This window comes from Penicillium waksmanii (assembly GCF_028829765.1).
Source record: "Penicillium waksmanii strain IBT 27052 chromosome Unknown utg000009l:1.0-4314994.0:1.0-4318279.0, whole genome shotgun sequence".
Taxonomy (NCBI): Eukaryota; Fungi; Ascomycota; class Eurotiomycetes; order Eurotiales; family Aspergillaceae; genus Penicillium; species Penicillium waksmanii.
The window spans coordinates 3,027,652-3,041,512 of NW_026643255.1; the positions used below are offsets into that span (position 1 = coordinate 3,027,652).

General features: G+C 48.9%; 4 protein-coding genes across 4 annotated transcripts; 3 read left to right on the forward strand and 1 right to left on the reverse strand.

Annotated features, from left to right (window-relative positions):
- Nucleotides 1-5,498: 5,498 nt before the first annotated feature.
- On the forward strand, nt 5,499-7,328 carry N7481_011479 (uncharacterized protein; the record flags this gene model as incomplete). Its single annotated transcript, XM_057270698.1, has 6 exons — nt 5,499-5,772; nt 5,844-5,919; nt 5,979-6,309; nt 6,367-6,865; nt 6,923-7,036; nt 7,093-7,328. Coding segments are annotated over 6 exons (1,530 nt in total), but the record flags the coding sequence as incomplete, so codon positions are not given.
- A 1,019-nt stretch (nt 7,329-8,347) lies between these two features.
- Nucleotides 8,348-9,576, forward strand: N7481_011480 (glycoside hydrolase family 28 protein; the record flags this gene model as incomplete). Its single annotated transcript, XM_057270699.1, has 3 exons — nt 8,348-8,593; nt 8,654-9,073; nt 9,127-9,576. 3 exons carry the CDS (start codon nt 8,348-8,350, stop codon nt 9,574-9,576), a joined length of 1,116 nt encoding a protein of 371 aa, XP_057117873.1.
- Nucleotides 9,577-10,704: 1,128 nt separating this feature from the next.
- On the forward strand, nt 10,705-11,671 carry N7481_011481 (uncharacterized protein; the record flags this gene model as incomplete). Its single annotated transcript, XM_057270700.1, has 2 exons — nt 10,705-10,954; nt 11,109-11,671. 2 exons carry the CDS (start codon nt 10,705-10,707, stop codon nt 11,669-11,671), a joined length of 813 nt encoding a protein of 270 aa, XP_057117874.1.
- Nucleotides 11,672-11,847: 176 nt separating this feature from the next.
- N7481_011482 (acyl--CoA ligase) lies at nt 11,848-13,683 on the reverse strand (the record flags this gene model as incomplete). Its single annotated transcript, XM_057270701.1, has 3 exons — nt 11,848-12,800; nt 12,872-13,507; nt 13,584-13,683. The coding sequence occupies 3 exons, from the start codon at nt 13,681-13,683 to the stop codon at nt 11,848-11,850; spliced, it is 1,689 nt and encodes a 562-aa protein (XP_057117875.1).
- Between the last annotated feature and the right edge of the window lie 178 nt (nt 13,684-13,861).

The window sequence follows — 13,861 nt, forward strand, 5'->3', positions numbered from 1 at the left end:
CAACTACCGACGAGGAGAATCCTCGGGTATGAGGTGCGGACGGTATAGTAAGAGAGTGAGTGACTATCGCCTGGGTGTCAGTCTCGTTCAATTTCCCCCAATTCTAGAATGGCACGTCTCCAATCGGGCAGGTTTCCCTCCGCTTACTGGGTAAATGATTATGTGGAGAATGAAATGAGCGGCATGACCATCGAGCGCAAGACGATGTCGACAGCAGAAGCAGAGTGCGTCTCTCTTTAGGGGCGGGCAAAAGATTGCGCGTAATGAATGGCCCCCGCGATTTGGTCTATTCGCGTACCGTGTGTCGCTGGAATGTCCAGGGGTCGAGCGCCAATCACAGACAATAGTGAGCAGCGGGTTTGAGGTTGCTCGACAGATCACACGAGGCAGATTGGATGGGGCGCAATGAATTGGAGGGATCTGGTACGACAGGACGGCAAGATCGAATTCGCATGCGCGACAAAAGGCTGGTTAAAAGAGCGACAAGACGAAAGAGTGAGAGTCTTGAAGAATGCGATCCGGGAATGAGAGAATGGGAATGGGGGAGGAGGGAAGTGTTCCGCGGGTACGGAGTAATGAATAATATGGACTGAGTCCTCCCGTACTAAAAAGTATCGTAAGTATCGGGCTAGAAACACCACTAGGAAAAGAAAAGCAAAAAAAAAAAAAAAAAAAAAAAAGGGATCTGGATCCGGATCGTCCCCGTCGAGCCCACCGTTCAGGCGATCATGTAGTCAGATTAATTATTTGGTAATTTTGTGATTTCTTTCTACACACCTGGGCACACTCTCTGCATGAGGATACAGTATACCGAGTCTCTATACTTCTTCCTATAATTAACTCGTACCTGGTACCTGGTAAACAACAGCTCCCGAAGGTGTATCCATGGTGCAGTCTTCCCTGACGGGCCAGTATCCATGGTGGTGGTGGTACTTCTGATACCGCGGGTATGGTCCCTTGCAGGTAAAATACAGTATGGGGCATCCATCACATCCTATAATTTCCCTGCGATGTGGGACCCGGGGCTGAACGCCACCGCGACAACTGCGGAGGCTTTGCACCTTTGGACTCCTCGTTAATTGATGAGATACCAGCGCGGGGCTTGACGCGTCCAAGATGATCACGATAGGTATACTTGTATACTGTATACTGTACGGAGTACATACTCCATATACTATGTACACAATGTGTAGGCGTCATTAAGAACTTTCCCAAGCAAAGAGTTGAACGCTAGTCGTTCCGAGGGTCTGGACGCGGGAACCCCCAATTCGCGCGAACACTTGAACGAACTTGAATTGGACCTAGATTTGGCCGATCGGTTTCTAATTCGGATTCTTCCCATTCCTTCCATGCCACTGTCACTGCCACTGCCACTGCCACTGCCACACCATCTGATCTGAGGCGCGTATTATTAGAAATCATGATACTCCTTGCGTACGGGGAACCTGCATCAGCTGCTCCAGATGTCTCTCCTGCGTCGTGCAGGAGGCGATATCCAAGGTTACTGCAGCTACGGAGTAGAGCCCCGGACAATGCAATGTTTCCTTCTAAATTCGCCGAATAGCCAATAGCCGCGCTCGTGTGCTCGACGGAGCTGCAGCCCACCCCTCAGCCATGCTGTCGGCTGTGCATTGAATGCATTGAATGGCCATGACTATTTCTCCGGCCGCCTCCTGCGTCGTGCAGCACAATCCAGGTCCAGGTGTGGGACATAGTACATATGTACACACACAGGTTGCCAGGTTCTGATCGGATCTGATCTGATCTGATCTTGGTGTGCTGCGTAGGGATAGGAACAGGAACAGCATAGCATACGAGTAGCACAATCTGCGGATGTAAGTCTGGTTGAGGCTATCAACACATGCCGTCCCACCTTCCACCTTCTATTTTTCGGAATCACTCGAAAGTCATTATTAATGACCATTCTCTTCTTCTCTGTTGTCAATTCCTTTGTCTTCTGTTTGTTTATTTTTTTCTGATTTTTTGTGGTCGGCTCCTGGTGGATCTATCCGAAGAGAACCAAAAACTCGTGAACGGAGCGCGCCCGTCCAAGAGTTCCCACCGAACATCACAGTTCGCAGTTCATTTCAAAAGGCGGAGCGACCGAGCGTGTTGCATCATTGAGAGATGGAAATCCGGATCCTCATCTTAAGCTGTGGGACCATGAGATCATACAGCACAGACCTAAAAACCCTACCGTATGTTCCAGGTTGTGAAATTCAGGGCAGGCATCAACTGGAGCGCGCGGACGCGAGACCCAAAAGGGCGAGGGGAAGGGAAGGGGGGGGCAGAAAAGCAAACATGGGCTAGCGCATATTCTGGGTCTCGTTGTTGGCCGGTGAGGCTTGACAGCCGTTGTTGGCGGACCCAGTGTGGGCAAAGCACTGCAAAGCTTCCTTGAGCCCAGAACTTTTTAGCTCTTTGTGCGGATGGGCGGACGACCAGCTCCGTCGGGCAAAGAATGGGCCCTCCAAATGGAACCGAGGCCCTCGCTTGAGAGTCCACTGGAACAAGAAGCGGGTTGAATTATCAGGATGGGGGGGGTGTGTTGAGGTAAAACCCACCTAAAACCCGTGATGAGTTCCCCGGGGCTGCTGATTGGTCAAGGGGCCAACTGGTGCCCCTGACTAGTCCGAACCAGGCGCAGTTGTCTGCAGTGGTATTGACCGTTGCCATCTGGACCAGGCTTGGTAATATATTCTCGTACTAATGGTGGTGGCACACAATATACTAATAATACCCATGTAAGTACATTCTGGAGGGGCTGATCACTCACCGTGACCTCGTTGATATATCAAGATATCTCAATATTGTACTACTAGTATTTGAGATACATCCATGCTTCTGATTTACCACAATCGACAAAATCCACGACCTGAAAAGTGGAGTAGCCGGTATGTGGACAGATCCACTCAGCCCCTCTGGACAGCTCATTAACAAAGGGAACAAATTTGGAGACCAATTTGGTCTGGTGACTGATGGCGGTTGGAAATGCCCCATTTCCTTTCGATCTATCGCCCCTCGTCTGGATCACGGCCCTCAGGCACATTGGTGTGTGCAGTTAATCTATTAAACTCACCACCAATGAATGCAGTATCTCAGTCGCTAAATATCTGGGCATGCAAGCCCTAGCCATTTAACATCTTCATTACCACGGTAGAGATCGGAGTAGCAGATTAACCCACCCACGATCCGGCCACACTTGCATTGAATCGACTCGAAGACCCGGAATCGATCGGGGAGGGGGGTCGAGAATGGACGGCTTACACACAAGATCTTCGGGGCCAAAGATCATCCCTGTTCATGGGACTCTCGCCCGGATCAGCCATTTCAGCTCGGAATTCCGCACCATCAAGGCCGTCGTTTCATCATAGCCCTAGATTTTTCTAAGGCTGATCGTTCGAACATCCGGACCTTCCACTCTGAGTCGGTATATGTTTATTAAGTTTCCTCGGTGGGGTATTGAGAACGAAACTTCCCCATCCCCCATTCGTTAAATTATTTGGGTTTGAAAGCTTTGAGTTTGAGAGATCGTTTCGCTTCTCGACCGTTTATGCCGGATTTCTGCCCGATTCCACTTTAGCAGCTCACGGTCCATCCCACTAGAGAATTGGTGGGCGAAATTCCGAGCGCATCGATGTGCGACAACGGTCTCTGGGGCCCGCAGGTGGGACCCCAACGCTTGAATCGCCTCTCGTATTCTGTTTAATTTGGCTGGACGAGGAGCGAGGAGCGAGAGGAGGGGGTCCAGCGTCCAGTCGGCTACGCCTCTCCCGAGCGCTGCAAGTCCCATGTCTGTAATTTATCTCACACGTCGTGTGGAAATTTAGAACATCCCCAACAATAACCAGCTGGGCTGGACCGGCGAGAATACTTTTAATAATTTTTTCGGTCTCGGTATTCATGACTTCATTGCCGGCTTTCAGATCGCCCTAATACTAGATTAATTGCATGCCCGTCATGGTTAATATAAATTTAATTTGGCGTGGCCCTTGAAGAGAAAGACCGGCCGAGCCTTTTCTGCTTGCACTGCTGCGAGTAGAGAGAGATTCTACTACTCGGTAATACTATACAGTATCCGGCGAGATTGCGATCATCATCTCCCACTTCTGCGAGCCTCCGTATTCTATACAAAGGAGATAATCTACTCATTTCTTGCCGTGTTGATGTCTAGGTGAAACTTATTGCGGTAGACTCAAATAAGGGACGGTCTGAAACCTCTTGAAATTTCGGCAAATACTAGCAAATATGCGCAACAGCATCTCTCACCGGATATCGAGGCTACAACGGTCTTGAATTGTAGCAACGAGGAGTTTTCCGAAAAGAGCCAAAGGAGTAAACGCCCAGTATAAGACTCGAATTTGACATCTCACTCGTCCAGTGTCTAGGAATTACTTTTAGGTCCACGTCCTAAATAAGTAGATTGACGCATCCTTCAATTAAAGACGGACTTTTCCGGCAACGCTTGTTGCGACACCGTCTCGCACCAATATTGAGCTACAAGATCTCTGGCTTAATTATTGGCTCATTTACACTGCATTCGGAATATTCCTACCTTTTTCGAAACGTCTCGTTATATTTTCGTCAAGGCCAACTCTATCCAAGCAATCCGATTCAGGCAACTGCTCACGCATGGACAAGATGGTCAAGATTTGGGAGTCTAATACGATCGTATATCCATAGATCACCATGTTCCCTTGGAAGGTACCAGTTTCCACCCGGAAACTTTTCTATTATGACCGATATCTTGAACAAAATGTCTACAATGATTAGGAAATATCATAACCTTGTTTCCCTATAAACAAATTGAGATTGTGTTACCTCATGGATTACTAGTAACAAAGAGGTGGAGGAGAGTCTTGGATGTATGCCACCAAGTATATCGCACGTAAGTGGTGCACTACCAGAAGATGATAGGTCTTGTATTCCAGTTGTGGCAGTCTAGATGACTTTGATTGAAAAATTCCCGGGATTTAAATTGGAGGAAGTTTTACTCTAGGAGATTTTGCAGGTTTCAAAATGGCAAGGATGCCATTGCTTTTTAAGACAAGAAAACATTCCGAGTGAGAAATGCACTTATTGAGAAGAGGAATATGAATCCTGCAGATGTCAATATTTTTGGGGCTATCTGTGACAGCCCTTGATCGACTGGTCCTCACATCGGCTCCCCTCCTGTTCATACTATGATATCTTGCTGGCGCAAAAAGGGAACACAAAACTTTTACGTTTAATAACCACCGTTCTTGCTTCAAAGTACCCCTTTTTCATTAACTCATGGATCTTTTCTCCATTCCCATGATTGCCGAGGCAGACCATAGTTTGTGGAGACATGGAGAAGACCATGCCCCGTCGGCAGACGGCCCCGACGACCGTAGTCAATTATTCAAGAATTGTGCGGAGTAAAGAGCGGAGAAACCTTAATACCTCTTTTGCAGCTATTTAAGATAGCGGACTTCCTTGACCCGGTGTAAGAATTATAGGTGCTGAATTGCCCAGATTTCGCCATGAAAGTCTTCCCCTTATGCGCCGCAGTAGCCCTCAGTTGGACCCATCACGCCCTAGCTAAAAGCTGCTCGGATCTACGAGGATACCAGGTCTTGAATGGAACCACAATAGAAAATGCCGAGCTTACACAGCTCAGCTCATCGGCTGATGGAATCGCGTACTGTCGAGTCTCTGGGTCTGTGGCATATGGCGAGCGTGACAATTCTGTGAGGTTTGAACTCTGGCTACCTGAGCAGAAATCTTATAACAAACGCTTTATGGTCGTGGGTAGGCTCTAAGCTCTTACATGGTCTCTATTTAATCCATTTCCCGCGATGGTTAATTCATTTAATGACTAGGCAATGGCGGGTTTGCCGGAATAATTGATACGGCCAGTATGCAAAAGCAACTGGAACAAGGGTTTGCTGTGGCAGGGTATACCAAGCCCCTACTGTTTTTGCTCCAAGATACTATGTTGCTGACAATTTTATCAGAGGTGATTCGGGCCATCTAGAAGCTAACAATGGAAATGGAACGACAACATCTGGGCAGTATATTCCGTTCTTGAATGATGCCGAGCAGACAAAGGCATGGATACACGACTCCATTGCCATTATAACTGAACCAACACGATATATCACTTCCAAGTTCTATGGTAGCTCTCCGAGGCACAGTTATTATAACGGTTGCTCGACAGGCGGCGCGCAAGGGTTTGCGCTTGCTCAATACCATCCTCACCTCTTCGACGGAATATATGCCGGTTCACCAGGTAACTGGTATTCCCACTTGATGCTATCATTTTTATGGAATAGGGAGCGCACAAAGGTATGTATCAAAACGAGATAGGCTGGAAAGTAGACTAGTTGGCTGACCAGAACATAGGGCGATGCATTCCTTGATCAAGCCACGCTCAACGCCACAACGAAGAAAATTATAGATGCTTGCGATGAAATAGATGGCGTTAAGGATGGTTTGATTGAAAACCCACTCCGCTGTCATTTTGACCTCAATACATTAGCTTGTTCATCTGCGACGAGTGTGGCTAGTCATAACCAGACATGTCTGAGTCTGAAACAAATCCATTCCCTAAAGGCTATATACGCCGGGCCGAGAAATCCCAGAACAGATGCAATCATTTATCCTGGATTTGAATTCGGCTCGGAGCGGGAATTGATGCTACAGGAAACATCTTTGTATCTAGCCTATGCCGCACCGCTCTTGCAAAACTTGGTGTTCCACAACCTTTCGTATGAAGTTGACACTTTCGATTTCGACAAGGATGTTGCAAGAGTGAATAGTTTAGCAAGCCCTCTTATCGATGAAATTGCATCTGATCTCGATGCTTTCCGGTTGCGTGGGGGGAAATTGATTGTGACTCAGGGTAAGTGAGGAACTGTGCAGCACATTGGACAATCTCAAAAGATTTGACACTTTCTAGGTTGGACCGATCCATTCAATGCTCCAACTTGGCCGATTGAGCATCTTAAACAGCTCGAGAAAGCGAGTCAGCATGGATCAGTTGCGGAATTCTTCAACCTGTACATGGTACCCGGTAAGTTTCAAATTTCGCATCAATAATTCTAGAAAGTGCTGAAATGAATTCTCTAGGCGGTGGTCACTGTGGCGCGGCTGAGACCTATCCGTCAGTGCCTGCGACATATCACATCAATGAAGCACTTCTGGCGTGGGTTGAGAATGACACATTCCCATCCTGGATCCAGTCGTCGAATCCTCCAGATGGTTCATCGCGAACACGCAAACTCTGCCCCTGGCCCAAGACAGCAAAATTGCGAGACTTGACGAGACCTGACATCTCAGAGAGCTATGATTGTATTCAGAACTAAGCATTTCAATACTGTGAGCTATGTTCCTGCGAACATGATGGAATTTTTCTCGAGGGAAATGTCTTAAAGTTCAAGTTCCAATCTAGCCATGTTCATTTTATTTCTCTCGCTCTATTGCCGATACTTAACAATCATTTTGATTATTCCATTTGCTTCTCCTTTTCAGAACTTGTGTGAGACCGACTGGATGCGTATTTATCCACCGATAAGCCGCACCCTGCACCCAATGTCATACCATTTGATCAGACTCCATTTCGATGGCCACTCCAACTCATTCCAAGGCTCTGTACCTTCACTATTGATAGACAAAAACAGTTCAAGACATCGCATCGCATCGTGTCACTTTGTCATCACTAATCATGATTATCAAGCAAATTAAACTGGATAAATATCAACACGAGTCAAGATCAAACTGAGACAAATGAGCCCCACACTGTCTAAAGCCATGTTTGGCCCTAGTTGCCAAGCAAGGCTTGGATCGTCGTCCTCCCAATTCACACCTGAGACGTAGGGAGTGCGACCGAATCAAGTTCTCCAACGAGCGTTTTCTGAGGTCTTGGAAGGGCTTGTTCCTTTTAAGCTCGGAGAGTTTCCATGCCGTAGAATGCCGATTGGCGATGGGTGGATAAACCTGGGACATTCTAAAACAGGAGAGCATGTCTTCATATCCCAACACGGCCATGATGGACAAGGTGGGGAATCTCTAGATGCCACGCGGTACTTCTGTTGGCTTACCGGCGATAATCAGTGCCTTTTTCATAGATCAGTCTCCAGGGGCAGTGACAGGGGTCTTGATCGAGGGGCGTTTATTGTTGTTCCACCGTTTCAAGGTCGATATTAGATGTAGAAATCTATGTACTTATAGTGAGGCTGCTCGAGACAGACATTGGTTTTTCCCATCTCTCACTATCGTTTTTTTTCTACCGTCTTTCTTTTCATTTTCAATTTCAAGAGCTAGTCTCTATATTTTACAATCCTTTTGTCTGTTGACCAGACATTGTCTTTCTTTTAACACGAAAATGCGCACTGCTGTCGTCTCTGTACTCGCGCTGTGCGCGGCTGCGTCCGCGGCACCTTCCTCCATGACCAAGCGAGCCAAATGGGCGATGGCGACCCGTTCATCCTCTTCTTCGACATCCTGCACTTTTAATTCCGCTGCTAGTGCTAGCGCAAGTGCCTCTTCGTGCTCTACTATTGTTTTGGATAACATCGCAGTTCCTGCTGGCGAGACCCTGGACCTGGAAGATCTTCAAGATGGCGCCAAGGTAAGAAACCAGCCCTTCAGGGGAGCCGAATATTGACTCAGTGACTGACTCTCTACTTAGCTTATCTTCAGCGGCGAGACGACCTTCGGTTACAAGGAGTGGGATGGTCCGCTTATTCGTGTCTCTGGATCCAACATTGCCGTTTCTGGAACGTCCAACCACACCATCAACGGTGGTGGAGAGAGATGGTGGGACAGCGAAGGTTCTAACGGTGGCAAGACCAAGCCCAAGTTTTTCTACGCCCATGGCCTGGATGATTCAACTATCACCGGCTTGAATGTCAAGAACACCCCCATCCAAGCTTTCAGCGTCCAGTCCGACAACATCGTTCTCAGCAACATCAACATTGACAACTCTGACGGCGATGACAATGGCGGCCACAACACCGATGCTTTTGATGTCAGCGAGAGCAACGGCGTCACCATCCGTAGTGCAACTGTTAAGAACCAGGATGACTGCTTGGCCGTCAACTCTGGCTCCGTAAGTGTCCTTGATCTCATCAGCGATATCATTCAACTAACAGTTCAACTTAGAACATTGTCTTTACTGGCGGTACCTGCTCTGGTGGTCACGGTCTTTCCATCGGATCCGTCGGTGGCCGTGACAACAACTCCGTGAAGAACGTTACTATCTCCCACTCGACCGTTTCCAACTCGCAGAATGGTATTCGCATCAAGGCCAAGTCTGGCGAGACCGGCTCCGTCTCGGGCGTTACTTTCAGCAACATCCAACTCTCTGGCATTACCGACTACGGTGTTGTCATTCAACAGGACTACGATGATGAGGGAAACCCGACCACTGGCATCCCTATCACTGACCTGACTGTGCAACGCGTGGCTGGTACTGTTGAGAGTGACGCTACCCCCATCTACATCATGTGTGGTGACGGCAGCTGCTCGGACTGGACTTGGTCGGGTGTCAGCGTCAGCGGTGGTGAGAGCAGCGATGACTGTGAGAATGTGCCTTCTGGTGCTTCTTGCTAGGTGCTTCCAAGCTTCAATCACCGGCGAGGGCCGGATCGGACCGGACTTCCTTGACTGATCCTTGATCCTGTTCCTAGTCCAAGACAATATAACCTTGAGGAGGATCTGTACATAACTCTATCTCGTACCAAGTAGTCAGGCTAATTCTTATTGGAAAAGTAAGCCAAGTCGCCAAAGTTAGTATACGCACAGGAAAATATCTTTGTTTTGCCAATGTCTACTAGTAATACTTCCATGGTGACTTTATTTTCTTCTCATCCAAACCAAATAGCGGGGACATATGCGAGGGGTTCTTGATATTGGCTGGCGGGTTTGGAGGGGAAAGTATGGCGCTCCATAAGCGCAGGGTGGTCAGTAGTAGTTGTATATAGGGGTATTTTACCTCACTGCCTGTAACTTCTGAGTCTGTAATCACTAGTGTTCCCTATACAAATTTGGACAAAACTACAGCAGTACCACAAAAGTTTCTAGCCCCTAATTGTCTACCATCCATCATTCGCCATCTTCTAATGGCAGACTAGTAGCCACTTAAGATGGAATAGAGTAGCTAATCTGCCATTAGAAGGCGATCAAAAATAGTGGTCAATAGGAGGTTGGAAACTTTTGCAACACCACTGTAAATTACCTCTATATACAACGATTGACCACCCTGCGCTTATGGAGCGCCGTAGAGAGGAGAGGGAATTTTTGGGCAAAGCAGTTGGCTAGGAATATAAAACCAGTCCCCCTTATCACGTAGCTCCGAATGATCTAGGCGTCTTGGTCCTACCCATCCGGGGGAAAGAGTAACAACGAGGTTGATTATTTGAAACGCTTGGCCTACCTGGATTACCTTTTTTGCTTTTTCCAGGTCGAAGGGTCGAAATGAGTCCAGAGCATTCATGTTATCTGTGACTCTTCGCACTTTCCCTTTTTATTTCGTTTGTTGTCGTTTGTTAACCCTTCTACGCAGTCCATCGTGCCTTCCAATGCGAGGCCGCAGCCGATGACGTCATCGGCTGACAGCTCCCACCGTCATCGACTGGCAGCTCCCAAAGGTCCCCAGCATCAACGGAGACATGCGTTGCACATATCGACTTCTTCATCTACGGACACTTCACACACCTTCCTCCAGCTCCTCATTTCATAATGCAAGTCCTTCTTCTCGGTGGTCATGGCAAGATTGCCCTCAAACTCACGCCACTCCTCCTCAATCGCGCCTGGAATGTCACCAGCGTTGTGCGCAACCCCGATCATGAGAGCGAGATTCTTGCACTCGGCAAGGGCCGCAAGGGCAAGGTGAATGTTCTTGTCTCCAGTCTGGAAGATGTCAAGAACGTAGCAGATGCCCAGAAGATCCTGGATGCTGTTACCCCAGACTACGTCGTCTGGTCGGCTGGTACGCTCGTGCCCCTCCCCCACTTCGCGCGCTAGGTGGCGCCGTCCCGTTCCAAAAATCTTCTACTTCTACCTCAACCCTCACCACCTTGCTTTACTTTGCTTGTCTTGGCGGGAAGACTATGATCCGCTAACAAATATCACGGATTAAACAGGCGCCGGCGGCAAGGGCGGACCTGCCAGCACAATTGCCATTGACCAAGAAGCAGCAAAGCACTTCATGACCGCCTCCTTCGCGACCTCCAGCGTGTCAAAATTCTTGATGGTCTCTTACCTGGGTAGTCGCAAGAAGCAACCTCATTGGATGCCGGATGACCAGTGGGCGGGTATTGTGCGCACTCAGACTGAGATCCTCCCTACCTACGTGAAGGCTAAGCAAGAGGCCGACGAGTACATGACTGCCCTGGCGGCGGTCCGCAAACAGAACCCCGTAGGCCCTTTCCAGGCAATCAATTTGCGCCCTGGAACCTTGACCGATGAGCCCGCTACCCGGAAGGTCGAGCTTGGTAAGACGCTCAAGGGCCGTGGTAGTGTTTCTCGCGAAGATGTGGCTATCGTTGCGGATCAGTTGCTCGCGCGGGACGATACTGAGGGCTGGATTGATCTGGTTAATGGTGATGTTCCGGTCGAGGATGCTGTTGAGAAGGTCGCCAGTGAGAAGATTGACGCTGTTGAAGGTGAGGACGTTGAGGGTATGGTGAAGAGATTCTTTCCTTGAGCAAAAGCAACTTTCTTCAGCGTCTCTAAAAGTATTTCGGCATCAGAGACTGAACGTATTTAACGTGAAGATTTAAAATTATTTCGGGACACCATTTTTATACGAACAAATTGACGCTTTTTCAATATTGCAGTCTATGTAAACCTTTATTTATTTCGTCATAATAAGGAGGAAATTTACAGCTTGGCCTTGGGTCCCGCGAGCTCGGCCTTGAACTTCTGCTTCAGCACGCGTCGCAAGATCTTGCCGCTCGGGTTCTTGGGGATCTCATCGACAAAGCGCACGCCACCACGCAGGCGCTTGTGGTGTGCAACCTTGCTATCCAGCCACTTGACAATCTTAGCTCCCTCCTCTTCTGCACTCGCACCGGAGGACTTGCTCTTGGCACTGCGAACAATGCAGGCCAAGGGTACCTCAGAGCCATGTGCCTCGCTCTCAATTCCAATCACAGCGACGTCGTCAATAGCGTCATTATCGACCAAAAGACCTTCCAACTCAGCAGGGGGGACTTGGAATCCCTTATATTTGATAAGCTCCTTCACACGATCCGTGATGAAAAAGTTACCCTTGGCATCTTGGTAACCAACATCGCCAGTTCGGAACCAACCATCCTCAGAGAGGCATTCCCTGGTGGCAGCCGGGTTTTGGTGATATCCAAGGAAGACATTAGGGCCGCGCAGATACAGCTCGCCAACCTCGCCAGTTGCGACCTCGCTGGACTCCGATCCATCCTCGGGCATGGTCATGTACTTGGCTTCCATGTTGGGCATCAATCGGCCAACAGAGCCAATGAACTCACGCCAGTCCTCCCATCGTTGCGAGTGTGTGGTCGGGCTAGTCTCACTCAGACCATAGCCCTGCTTGATTCCGACCTTGATGCGAGAGTACACGGATTCCACGAGCTCTTGCGTGAGTGGTGCGGCTCCGGAGTTCATCATGCGCAAGCTGGACAAGTCATACTTGTCGACCGCCGGGTGCTTGCCCAGGAGAAGTACCACAGGAGGTACAATATAACTGAAGGTTACGCGGTAATTCTGCACGTGTGCGCACCATCTCTCAATATCGAACTTTGTCATGACGATAAGGTGGTACCCCTTGTACAAAGCCTGGGTGATCAGGCAAGTCAATCCTAAACACCATCATTAGAAAAAGGGAGGATAAGGGCAACCCAGATTACCAAATTTTCCGGATGAGTCTTACCATAAATGTGATAAAATGGCAAAAAGGCCAACACTTTGTCGCCTTTACCATCAGGACCTCCATTCCACTTCAAATTACCACCTTCACCGGTGACCTGCTGTATAATGTTCGCGACAATATTCCTGTGCGACAACATCACGCCCTTCGGCACACCAGTTGTACCAGAAGAGTAGACCAAGAACGCAAGGTCACTCTCGGGTGTGATTTTCTGCTTTCGATACCGAGTGGCACGGGAGATATTTCTGACGGAAGTGAAGTGCTTAATTCGAGCCTCGGGGTCCCGCTCGTCGCCAATGAGAATGATGTGATCTTCCGGGATGCCAACTTTCTTAGCCGCAGCCTTAGCCACAGGAAGAACAGCGGCTTGTGTCGCGAGAGCCTTGGCCCCGGAATTCTTCAGCTGGAAGGCCAATTCATCAACAGTGTAAGCAGGGTTAGCCGGGGAAACGATTCCACCAGCCCAAAGCGTCCCCCACATTAGCACTGGGGTGTCAATGCTGTTAGGAGTGAAAAGGGCTAACACATCGCCCTTGCGCCAGTCAAATGTCGCCTTCAGACCTTTGCCAAACTCCAGAGATGACTCTCTCAGAGTCTGGTAGGTGTAGTGTCGCTGGGTTTCGGCATCCTGGTAGAGGACTGTGGAGCTGGCGGTTAGCGTAACGGCTCTGTCGGTATGTGGAGTGACTGCGTAGTTCAGGGCTGGGTGACTCACTCTTGTCTTCTGGGAAGGGCCTGTCCTTGCGCTCGAACAGAAACGACCAAAGGTCGACATTAGGGATGTCGACCTTGGGGTAGTAGGACGCAACGGGCATATTGCGGGGAAGAGAAAGCTAAGCGCCGATCCGAGAGCTTTCAAAAGGACGGAGGGGAGGGGATAGGAGGGAAAGGCAGAGATTCGGCAAGCCGTGTGTGTCAGGTGCACAAAATGTCAAATATACGAGTATGAAGAGGATTAAAAGATGCGGAGAAGGAATAAAAGGAAGAGAGTTC